We start from the raw sequence: 13060 nt of genomic DNA, 5'->3' as shown, positions 1-13060 counted from the left end.
CGCCGTCCCCAGAGCAAAAAGGGCTCCTAGCGGGGTGCGCCTGCTGTCGTTCACAGCTGCCACTTGAGACAGCTATACGTGAATTGCTTAGGCCGCTTTTTTTCAATTCTTTCTTTATTTTTGGCAGGAAACAACAACAAAAAACACACAAAATTATAATAGAGACACCTTCCTACCAGAGTCAACGAGGCAAAAGGCGCCTTTCTGGCGCCTGCCGAGGCCTCGTTTCTCTGACGTACAGCACACAGCGATCAGCGCTGTCGAAACAAAAAAAAACAAAAAAAAAAACAAAAAAAAGTATGTGCAAGTATACACTGCATACATTGTAGGACACAAATAAAAAATTGGGGGCGGGGGGATTTGGTCTGGAAGCAGGACATATAGACAAGCATTTTAAGTTCAGAATGCACTCGAGAGTAGTAATTAAAAGACGTGAATGTTACAGGGCAACAAAGCAATGACAATATGGAACTTTGCGCATAAAATAATACAACAAGAAACAATTCGGTACTTTCATATATTTTCTCCATTACATACATTTAGGTACATGAGACTGATCACACAAATCACACAAATAGGGCTTTCGCTCGTATTTTAAATGAAAAAATGGACTTTGATTCTTGCGCAATAGCAACTAGTTCCGGGTAGAGATTTAATAATTCAGGTATCTGGTAATCTAACAACTGCGTCCCATAATTTGTTCTAGTTTTTTTCTTCACATAAATATTCTGCCTAAGTGCATAATTAGATTCGGGTCTCTTATATGGTGCAAGAAATGTGGTAGGATCTGCCTTTAAATTGGGGAAAATCTTGAGTGCAAGGCGCTGGCGAAAAATATTAGAAATAGTCAAAATACCGTTTTTTTAAAAGAAGGTAGTGAGTGTTGTTGCCATGATAAATTTTCAATGAATCGAATACACTTCTTCTGTAATACTTGAAGGTGATTTAAATTGCGCTGAGTGGTGGTTCCCCAGACTAAAACACAATAGTGCAAATGCGAGAATACCAAGGAGTAGTAAAGCTGTCGTTTAAACCATGATGGTAGCATGAAACGTAACCTGTGTAGCATACCTACTGTTCTGGACACATCAGCGCGCAGATAGGTGACATGTTGTGTCCAACTGAGATGTTCATGGAAGTGGACGCCTAGGAACTTATGTGTGGGTACTTGACTTATTGTTTTACCATTAAAGGTTAGCTTTAAATTATTGCTGATTGCTTTATTTTTAGCTCTGAAAATAATATAGTTCGTTTTTTCAGTGTTAAGTGCCAACTGATTGTTCAGTAACCAGAACGACAGTTGTTGAAGCCAAGCATTAGCCTGACTGTTAATACTGTTTATGTTAGCACCGTGAAAAAATACATTAGTGTCGTCAGCGTATAGCACAATGTCAGGTGTATCAGGTATGAGTACAATGTCATTTATATAGAGAAGAAACAAGAAACTAGGATCGAGCCCTGAGGAACACCGTATTGTATTAATTTTAAACTGGATTTAACATCACCAATGCTTAGAAACTGATAGCGATTATGCAAGTAACTTCTAATCAATTTAAGTGCATTGCCGCGAATACCGTACTTGTTAAGTTTATAAAAAAGAACGTCATGCTTGATTGAATCGAAAGCTTTCCTGAAATCTAAAAATATGCCAATAGAAAAAAGCCTTTTTTCGATATTTGTTATTAGTTTTTCTTTGATTTTCATAAGAGCTGTTTCCGCAGATTTACCTCTCTGGAAACCATATTGCTGTTGTGATATTATGCACCTCTTGTGTAAAAAATCGTTTAACCTCTGATTAATTACGTACTCCACTATCTTTGAAAAGATGGGGAGTACAGAAATAGGACGATAGTTGCCAAGACTATCTCTCGCGCCACTCTTATGCACTGCGCAGACGCGAGCAATTTTCATTTTCTCTGGAAAAACGCCTTGAGTCAAGATACCGTTACAGATATGGGCGAGGGGCGTGCACAGTACATCTGACAGCGCTTTTACTGGGCGAACAGCGATATCGTCATACCCACTTGCGCAGTTCTCTTTCAAGCTTCTGATTATGCCTTCTATTTCATGCGGCGTAACCGGAGACAAGAAAACGGAGCTCATTTCCTGCGTTATGTAGTTGTGCGAGTAGGCACTTTGAACATGTTGGGTTGCACCAGCCGAGAGAAAATGGCTGTTGAACTTATCTGCCAGGGGAACACCGGTATAGACTGTGCCGTCAACAACCAGTTCATTTAGAGCATTATCTGTTTTTTTGGAGATAAGAAATTTCATCAGCGACCATGTTTTTTTTGGACAGCCGTATGTCACCGAAAACTTATGCAGATAATATGATGTTCGGGCTTTCTTGAGGTCAGCGTTTAAACAATTTCTAACTTTTTTATATTCTTCCAGTTTGCTTATGTCCTTGGTTTTTAGGAATCTATGAAATAGCTCGTCTCTATTTCTAATTCTTGCAAGTAATTCCTTTGTAATCCATGGCTTCCTAGCTTTTCTAGATTTAACAACCGGTCTGATAGGAAATGCTGTCTCATACGATTGCAAAACCTTATTTAGAAACAAATTATAAGCATCATCAGGGTTCTCAGTGCTGAATACATCATCCCAAACAATATTTGACAATAAATTACGGAAATAACTAATGCCACTGTCTGTAATACATCTACAAAAAGACTGATGTTTAGTTACTTTACGTTTAGAGTGTACAGGCATGAAGAAAAATAATGGCAGATGATCACTAATGCCTGTCGATAGAACACCAGCAAATACATTGTCATCGAAGCAGCTTGTCAGGCACAAGTCAATTAATGTGTTACTGTTCATTGTAACACGGGTTAGAGCATTAATAACATTAATGAGGCCGGCGGAATGTACCAGATCAAGAAAATTGCCGCAACTAGTGTCATCAGAAAGCAAATTTATATTGAAGTCACCAACTATGACAACTGGTACATTATAGGTTAATAAATATTCACTTAATTCTTCAAAGAAATTGTAGAACGCAGTTAGGGAGCCAGAAGGCGGACGGTAAAGAACCGAGACCACAAACGAGGGATTCGAGATAGCCAAAGATTCATAGTCGTCAGTAATTACTGAATATTCCGGTATGACGTTGTACGAAATGAGCTTCCTAATGTAAAGCCCTACGCCTCCTCCCCTTCGTTTATCGCGGAAGAGGGCTTCGCATTGGTAGTCGTCGAACTGTACTATATCTTCTTTGCATGAAAACCAGGTTTCTGTAAATGCCAGAACGTTAAACTCGTGTTCCAAGGACGTTAAATATGTATTCACTTCAACATGCTTTGCAGCCAGCGTTGACAAAACAGGCGCGTGCTCGATCGGTGTGCCACTGGGCGCCACCGAATGTTCTCCAAAGGGAGACGGATGAGCGAAATTCGTGGTCGCCGTGATTGAATCCCCACAGGGGGCTGCGGCATACCACTGATTTTGGCTGTTCAATTGAGAAGCAGCCAGTGTCGATAAAACAGGTGTGTGCTCGATCGGTGTGCCACTGGGCGCCACCGAGTGTACTCCAAAGGGAGACGTATGAGCGGAATTCGTGGTCGCCGTGATTGAATCCCCACAGGGGGCCGCGGCATACCACTGATTTTGGCTGTTCAATTGAGAAGCAGCCAGCGTCGATTCAACAGGTGTGTGCTCGATCGGTGTGCCACTGGGCGCCAACGAGTGTATTCCAAAGGGAGACGTATGAGCGGAATTCGTGGTCGCCGTGATTGAAACCCCAGGGGGGGGGGGCCGCGGCATACCACTGGTTTTGGCTGTTTAATTGAGAAGCAGCCAACGGGCAAAAGTCGGAGAGGGCTAAGGCCCCGTTTCCACGCTGCGCTCCGTTTACTCCCGAAGGAGTCAATGATCGGGAGCGCTGCGACATCGCACTGCTTGGCATTCCAAAGGTAGCCGTGGCAGACGAATGTGCCCGTGTGCACTGTTCGGAGAGGGCTCTGGCCCCGTTTTCAAACAACGCTACTGCTCCAAAGGGAGCTGGTACGCAGCGCCTCGCGTTGCCGTCCCCACAGGGGGTCGTTACAAGCGAGGGTGCAGGAGTGCGCTGCTCAAGGGGGGCCCTGGCCCCGTTCTCGAGCAACGCGGCGTCTGCTAGCACTAAAAAAGGGCAAAGGTCACTACGCCTAGCAGACATAACGCGGCGAGTCCAATTCGCTAAGGCGTATTGACTCGGCTAAGCACAGACAAAGGCTTAATGAGCCTTTGAATCCGCATTGGGCGCCAGTGTGGGTTCTTGGTGTCTTACAGGAGACCAACCACCGCGGGTTCGAGCTTAGCGAGCCACAGGGCCGCGTCAGCCGTCGCCTCCAGCACCGCTCGCGCGCGAGCTCAGAGGCCGCAAGGGGCTACCGAGCGACGCACGCAAAAACACAGTAAAGCCCTGAGTTGACGGAAACCGTTTACTGAAACCGTCGGCGCCAGCACTGCACAAACGCCCGCACGGAGGGGAGCCAAAGGGGTCCCGCACCAGGGCGAAAATACAATAACAGGCGCCTATAGCACGTCGCGGCGAGAGCACAGGCTCAAGCTGGGACACGCCGCTAGGAAAAGTCCCGGCGGCTATGCTACTTGCTCTGGCGATAACCAATGGGTCAACTCGTGAGAGCACGGGCAATATCCTTCGGCTTAGGCTTTCGGCAAGTGCGGCTCGGCGAGGTACGACCTCGCGCGAGCACTAATGGCACCACTCGTCGGCTTAGCGTCGGGAAAGGATCAGCACAAAGTACGCGCTCCCCGCACGGGCAAAGGCAACGTGCGCGAGCTCCAGTCCTAGTCACAAAGGTGTCGGCGGACGAGAGGAAAGCATGAACGTACCGTGCGCTGGTCCCGGAGAGAAGTCCCGAGGCACGCTCCGCCGCTAGCAGCCGAAAACCGGCCGCCTCGTGACGTCAGCGCCCCGCCCTCAGCGCAACCGTCTAAAGCCCCTTGATGTTAGAAAGTAGCGACACGCTTTGATCTACGCCGCAACACCCTCGCCGGCGCGGTCAACCTCCTCTTTTTCTCCCCCTCTTTCGCGGAGGCAGCGCATCCGCCACGCTGAATGGCTGCGGCGCTCGAGACTACCCCGTCAGGTGACCCTGACGTCACGAAAACGGCGCGAAACTTGCTTTCGCGCGCCTTTAGTTTCTCCCGCTCGCCATGAGCAGTCCAATGGTGGTCGCCCTGCCGCTCCGAACGTGTGTTTCCCAAGTTTTTCCATCCTTTCGTAGGAATCTGAGATTCGTTCTCCGATAAAATGCCTTGCTGCTGCGCGTTTCAATGCAGCAGCAGGCCAGAGAAAGGGCAAGCCTTATTTTATATCCCCCGAGGTGAACGGAATGTCGTGCGTCGGAAGCAGTGGTTCCATAACATCGGGAGAAGGGATTTCGCCCCTTCTAAGCACGCCGTTCTTTGCGAGGTGAATGTTGCAGCTTTCCTCATATTTGTGGATGAAGTTGCATGGAGATTTTAATGCTCTTCGCATAGCCGGACTCTTCGTTCAGTTTAATGCAGAGCACCGATAACTGGGCATATACTTTTTTTTTAAAGTGAGTCGGCTGAAATTTTCGTTGACTCTTCGAGCCGTGACTAAGCTTTTTGTGTTTTCGCGCGTGCGTTAGTTTTCAAATGTATGCAATTTGTGAGTTAATGCCTGTAACTCATATTTTGTAGTTGTGTGCGTGTGTGTGCGTGCGTGTTTGCGTGTATGTGTGTGCATGTATGTGTGTGCGCGCGTGTGTGTGTGCGTGCAATCCTTGCGCCTGATACTTGTGAAGCCAAGGAACTATTTTACTCTTATTGCGTGCTTATTGTATCTTTGCAAAGTTTCAATACTGCGAGCATTTTTTTTCTTTATGTACTTTATTTTGCGAAGGCATGAACCGCAATATATAGGTAGATAAGTGGTATTATGTATTATGTATCATTCGCGCATGCTCATTAAGTACAAGCCACGCGCTTCTGATAATCTCCCTCAATTCCGATAAACTTGACATCTTGAAGTCTGTAAGTTAATTATCAAGTGCCAGTCCTAGCAGTTTCCGTGTAAGCAATCAGCCTTTTCTTTAGAGAGAGAGAGAGACTTACGTTACTCCCAGAGGTGATGGAATGTAATTTCTCGTCGTTTCATAGTGACGGAATACAGGCGCGTGTGTAAAGTTCTATGTTGGCTGTTTCGCAAACACAGCACGTATTTCGCACAGTGGCATTGGTACAAAGGCTTTTGGCCCACTCATTTTGGCGAATTCACTTTAAGTAAACTATCACATTTCTTCTTGGTTACCTTCTCTGAGCCTTTTAACAGCGAAGATTGTGAACCAAATTCTCGTTTATACTCTACGCTGCTTATATTGTATGCACCCAATACACCTCCGCGTTACGGACAACCCAAGTGGCGACGTAGAGGTAAACAGCTCAACCACTGCTTGGTACTCATTTTTTCGGAGCGCTTCCGCTTGTATTTATCGAAGCGTCCTAAAAAAATGGCACGACGTTCTATCGGAAACGTACTTTCGTCATGACAGTTTCACAAGGGATAAATTCCCATACAACGCTTCAAAGGGCCGAATAAACAAGCGCGCGCATTGATTCTAATGCGGCTGCAGCGAGCCACTGGAGGGTTCAGAGCCGCGCCGGCCCGGTGAGGGGGAGAAATCCGAGGAGAATTGAGGAGGAAAGCGCGCGCGCGGGGGAGAGTGTCGCTACTTTCTAACATCAAGGGGCTTTACAACCGTCGCGTGCGCAGCGCCACCGCGGGAACCGGTTACGCGGAGAACGGGGAAAACCGGGGGACGGAGAAAACCGGGGGACGGCAGAACAGGTGTTTTAGCCCGCGCAATGAGGCCGGCGCAACCCTCAATCCCCACAACGACAGCGGCCGCTCGCGCTCCAGTTTGGCCGTGCTACGGGTTGTGAACTGGCTTTGTCCTGCACCAGCTTGACTAACAGATAGTAGCCACATCAAACTTGCACATATTGAAGTGCTATCAATAGCTCAATATGAAGGGAAGTCTGTCAAGGTGTCTAACCAGGAGCGGCCAGGAGTGAGCGTGCACTGGCGAGCGTGCACTGGCAAGCGTGCGTGTAGTCTGACCTTAAGTTTTGCCTGATTATAGGCTAGATGAGTGTACATAACTAGTCGAAATTAGCGAGACCCAACGGCTACGACACCAATGAGCAGGATGGCCAAATTTCAATTCCTGCACAGGCGGCCGCGGCCAAACATGAGCAGGCGATAGTCGACATCTGCCAGAAGTACATAATTATTATTGAAATTTGAAAGCAGGTCTTCACTTACTTCGGTCTGTTTACTAAACTGCATCAATAAATACATACAGTAACAGTAGGAAGAACTTCACTGATCCAAACACCCTTCTTGATGTCAGCCATTGGCCAATAACAGCCGCGTATAGGAATCTGCTATATTACGAAATGAAGCGTCCAGGATAGATTGAGCAGCAGGCTTCTGTTGAAAAAAGCGCTTGAGAGAAAGGCGACTTCGCGCTCCGCTTGCAAGCGCCACACACCGCACATGACCGTTAAACTTGGCCGAGATGTTCACAGCAGCGTATGCTATCTGTGGACTTTGTTTTTTCCCCAAGCCCGAGGGGTGGTTCAGGACCCCTTTAACCATTAGGTAACAATCTCGCCAACGCCAACTAGCGCTTTGGGATGATCATCGCGTGTGTCACATTGCGTAGCATGGCTGCATGAGAGCGCATGCACATACACACATGCATGCGCGCCACTATCATTTACGCCGAGGATGCAAGAATGCAATGGACGAATTTATAGCATTCGATTAACCACTTCTTGAAAGCTTCACTTTGCATAGGTTACAAGATGTGTGATGAATCTGCGTTTTTGTATTTTTTTAATGAAGTATTATTGAAGCATGAAACTCTGGGCCATTAGAATGATTATGAAGCATGAAACTCTGGGCCAGTTTTCCCTTCGGATTTTGACTTGAGAATTAATGACACAGCATCAGTTTTGTACATGTTGTATTATGGTCATGCTGTGCATTTTTATATGTTATCCTTGGCGCAAGATGAATTTTCTGGTTTATAAGTGAAAATTTTCAAGCATAGCATTTCATTCGACAAACAAAATCTTAGCTCATTTGATCTTTAACGTGCCATGCATAAGGGCCTAAGTTTGTGTGGTTTATTTATAAGCTTCTTGATTAGTGCTGTCTGAAAGCAGTGCTTATAAATTTGCACAGTTTAGTCTTATACCCCCTGTCAGACCGGCAAATTTAGTGTCACTTTGAGTGAGTGCCCTTCACCATTAGTGTTCACAGGCTGCCGCACTGAAAGGTTTAGTTACACTGACTTAGAACGCTCTAACCTGCAAAAGCGTTTCTTTGTTACGTCGACGTGTGGCCTCGATTGCAGTGCTTCGAAAACTGCATTACATATTAGTCGCTGCTGGCTCCGCACAAATTCTAAAACCACTTTTTTGTTATTTGAAATGCTATAAACATGCCATTTCAATTGAGAACTGCCATTCCTCTGCTAACAAAAGTCATCTTGCTTTTTAGGCATGCCGACGCTTTGCCACTCTCGGCACTTCCCTTCCAAATTCAGTGCATGGCTTAGATGTTGGCTGCAATGCCGTCTTGTCTTGGCTCCTGACAAGTGGTCATGCTGTTAATTTGTAAATACTGCCTAAAATAAATATTTAATGTCCTGGTTGTAACAGCATGCCGCCAAAATGGCACTTGCTATGACTAGGTGCACTCAAAGTGTTGCTTAATATTTTATTTTTCGTGACTTTGGCATTAGGTGTGTTCTTAGAATGTGCAGCGACTTCATGAAGCCTCAGTTCACTTGTACTTTCATCACTGTAGACCCAATTGGTTCACGTGGCTGTTGCCTCACTTGTTTTACAGTGCACTGATAACGCACCTACATGACTGCTTGGGCAACATGAGCATGCAGGCATCGGAAAAGTACATTGGCCTGGTTATCAAGGCAAGTTTAGTTCCTTCTCTTCTCATTTAATATGCCTAGTTAGTTTGTTTGCTTTGTTTGGGTGCCACGTTTGCAACAAATCTACGGACAGTTTATGCCACTGGTTCGAAATTTTGGGAATAAAGGCCGGTATCCGACACGAGCACATCCATTCACGGGTAGAAGCGGCTAGCCGCGGATGACCTTAAATGGCCTTAAACCGGCCAAGCCTATGCGGTGCCGTGCCCTCCACTGTGACTTCAGAGAGTTTAACCTTCTCCAGTATTCTGGTAAGCGCAGGTGGACTGAACGTTTTACCGGAGGTACAGAGGCATAAAAGTGAGTGGCCTGCATGGTGCCGCCACCTGGTGGTGCAGAGCTCAGTCAGATAGAGCTAATATTTCAGTAACCAAGTGTATTCTACTTCGCTGCTGGTGTAAATTTTTGGCAGCGGCGTAATCGGTGTTGCTGCCTACCAAGAGTGAAATGAAATACACTTGGTTACTGCAATATTAGCTGTTTGTCTGACTGTGCTCTTTGCCACCAGTTGGCTTCACCATGCAGGTCGCTGACGTTTACACCTCCGCCCCTCGGGTATAACGCCCAGTCCTCCTGCCACCTGAATACTCATTAAACGAATACCCATGTTATAGCTCATTTATTGGAATGCTGGAGTGAGTGCTCACCTCCTGAAAAATTTTTGCTCCGTGCATTCAGATAATGAATCGGCGATTTTCTGCAGAATCTACACAATGGTTCTCATTTGGGCACATATCATGGTAATAGATCGCCCATTACTATGCCAAAATGGTATAACTGGAGCATAATGCACTGCATTGAAGTCCAAGGTGGGTCAACGTCGTGCATGTTTGCATGGTGAGGCTGTGTGGATGGGCACAGCTGTAGTGGATCGACTGATTATATCTTGGAAAGGCATTCTTATTGCTTTTGAACCCTTTGCGCAATCACTCACATTTACTTTCATTGGAGTAATTGCGACCTCGCTGTTTTCGTGCCTGTGCCGCTTGCCACCGAGAGATTGGCTTTTCCACGAAGCTTAGTTGTCCAGCAGCTGAGCTTACCTTATGGGCTAAATTTTGCAATTGCAGGAGTGGGCCAGAAGCACAAAATCCAGATGCACATTCGCAATTTAGACAAGAACAAACGCAAGGAATCTTGTGTGCTCCCACATGGCCTGCACTATATTTGATTGTGTCGAACATTTATATCATATTGAATATTCAAAATATTTTGGATGCTTAATTTTCTAATCAAATATGACTGTAGAAAATACATTATTCAATTCGTTCGAAATTTTCAAATATTCGGACACTCCTACTTAAATGGGTTGATTTGTTGAAGTTTTGAACTGCAGGGCTTTGTGATATAGACATTGATGCAACATAAGCACAAAAATAAGTTACATTCTGCAAGGGCTTCTGAAATTGTAGGCTAGGACGCTTATGATGCAAACTTTTGTCGTCGGTTTGCAAGCACCCATGACCACCAACTGTGATCAGTGCTGTTGCCTCATCATCATTGTGTAAAACTTGGCACTGATGGGACTCGTAATCAAAATGCAATTAACAGTAGATTACTTGCAGCTCATTCAGGTGATTGAAGTTTGTTCTGTAGAGAGTCAACAGGCACCTGTTCAAGCAGAGGAGAGATCTCTGCTTGAATGGGAGGAAAAAAATAGTAAATTTCGTTTTAATACTTGCTTGCTTTGGTTTATCATGAAGGCAGAATTTAAACTACAGACACAGAAAACACGCGGATGCTTTCGTGCTGTTTCACACTTGGCAGGCAATGCTTCAGCTACACAAGCAGTGTGATCTAGAAGTTTCACTCTGCGCGGTTCGCGGTGCGGTTGTTATTCATCTGTGATGGTTTCTACTGAATAACCGCATCATAAACCTCAACTGTGGACATAAGGTTATATCAGATTACCCGTTATTTGTGCACGTTTGTGCTTCCAGTATCGGACATCCTACAATTTGGTCACAATCTCAAACAGTGCACTGTGGCTGCTGGTATCAGAGATGTGTCACTCCACTCACTCACTCGTAAGTAAGTTTAGTTCTGAAACGTCTTCCACCAGATGAGACAAAGCAATGGCTCATTTTACCATTTATTTCTTGCTGTCATGAAGGAGAGCAAGCAGCAAAAGCTAATTTGGATCTAAATGGGCACTCTGGTTGCTTTTATGTTATGCAATCACGTGGTAACAGGCAGGCTGCCGGGCAAGAAGCAAAATTTCTGCAAGCAGAAAATGCTGCTTCCAAGTGATGTCCTAAAATCCTGTCGGTTGTGTCTTCACTCTGCTTTTAGCCGTGCTCTTGCATTTTACGCAAAAAGCAACAGCGCCAGCTGTCGGGTGCCATTTTACTTGTCAACAGCAGTAAAGGGCCGTGGTGGCGTATACAGTCAAAACTCGTTAATACGCAGTCAGCCGGGAATGACGTTTAGGTACACACTAAACGATGTACAGATTACCCGCCAATGCCAGTTTAACGGCTGCTTACTGGGCGGAAAAGAACTACGTCACAATGCTCTCAAACATACTCTCTCAGACAGGCTTTATTTGCGGGTAGGCAGCAGAAAATTTGTTATCTTCACTTGCCGCGATGACGGCACCTTCGAACAGAACACTATGAAAACACCACGACTGCAAGCACACTGGTGGAATGAAGAAAAAAAAATGTCGCAGCTTCACCCTATCGGTGCAGCATATATAGCGATTGCAAATTGTAGACAACTATACAAACAAAGGATAGTAGTTTTATCGGTAGGATAATGTGGTAAACATTCGCTTTGAGTGGATTACAATCCTTGAACACTCGCCGAGACATTGCCTTGTTAGCACTGTTTCACAAATTAATTCATTCCACTCGAGCACCGGCATGCTTGAAACGACCCTACTCCACGTCACACAGGCTTCATAATCATTTCAACTATGCCCGCATTTACGGTTCTACTCAAGCATTCCAATACTCTGCCCTTCCTCGTGCCGTCAGGTTTTAGAATTCTCTCCCGGATACCATCGCATGCCTGTCCAACCATGATTCATTCCGTGACGCCTTGACAGACTATATGTCTAATAAAATGTGAAATTTTATGATTGTCGCACCACGCATTCTTGTATTTACACTACGTTCTTGCACCGTATTGTGGCGATGGTACCGTTATGTCGCCGTGTTTACTGCTATATCACTATGTCGCGTTAGTACTTCGGTTGAGGATTCGGTTGAGTTATGTCAATTTCTACTGTTTTATGTATGTCAAGTATTCTATGTATTTTCTGTTTCTTTTCTATGTACTGCCCCCCTTAATGCCTCAATTGAGGCCTGTAAGGTAGTTTTAAATACATAAATTAATTAACAAGCACAGTGTAAAATGTGCACAGGTAAGCATGAACACATCTCTCTCGATGACCGTGGAAACTCGATGTCACAACGCTGGAGTGAGGAGGCGCGGCAAAAGCAGCGAGCGAATTGACCTTCATGCAGTCTTTCGCTTCAATGCAAACTAAACATCGAAAGCACAGAGCACATGAAGCTACCGGCACTAGTTGCACTTTGTTCACATCGCAGATCGTTTTGAAGACGAGTCCCGCACGGACGCGCACTTTCTCCACGTCGCAGATCGCTTTCAAGATACGGCGCCCGTGCGGCCGCTGCTGAACGCCCCCCCCCACTTTCTCGCCTCCCCCGCCGTGTCTCGCGCGCGACAGAAGCACGCTTCCTATCTTTTCTGCCTTTCTCTATCTGTCTCTCTCTCTCTCTCTCGTGTACGCGCGAGATTGAGCCGCAATCGTCAGCTGACCCTTGCAAGCGTTCACTTGCACAACAGCGTACGGCGCGCGGCGAAGATGTTACCGTGTTCGGACTTTATACGGAACCTCAAAGCGACGACCACAACCACGGCAGAAAAGCGCTTGGAGCGTTCGTAAGTTCGCTATCGCAATAAAATGCACTTCTGCGCGGTTACTACTTGAATTGGATTGGATTCGACGGTGACAGCGAATTCGCACCTCCTACCGGCAGCTTCTTCGCATTACCGGAATCCCGGCAACAGCTGTACGAGCAGGAAATGCATCTTGG

General features: G+C 45.9%; 1 protein-coding gene across 1 annotated transcript in view; it reads left to right on the top strand.

Annotated features, from left to right (window-relative positions):
* Positions 1-12640, top strand: part of LOC119446877 (cytoskeleton-associated protein 5-like) — a 117458-nt gene extending 104818 nt beyond the window's left edge. Inside the window, exons 14-15 of the mRNA XM_049663653.1 lie at positions 8897-8978; positions 12551-12640. Of these exons, the coding sequence (XP_049519610.1) occupies positions 8897-8978; positions 12551-12640 (172 nt within the window). The remainder of the gene's footprint in view (positions 1-8896; positions 8979-12550) is intronic.
* Positions 12641-13060: the final 420 nt, after the last annotated feature.

The sequence above is a fragment of the Dermacentor silvarum genome, chromosome 1 (assembly GCF_013339745.2).
Source record: "Dermacentor silvarum isolate Dsil-2018 chromosome 1, BIME_Dsil_1.4, whole genome shotgun sequence".
NCBI lineage: Eukaryota > Metazoa > Arthropoda > Arachnida > Ixodida > Ixodidae > Dermacentor > Dermacentor silvarum.
This window is presented reverse-complemented; position numbering and strand designations above follow the sequence as displayed.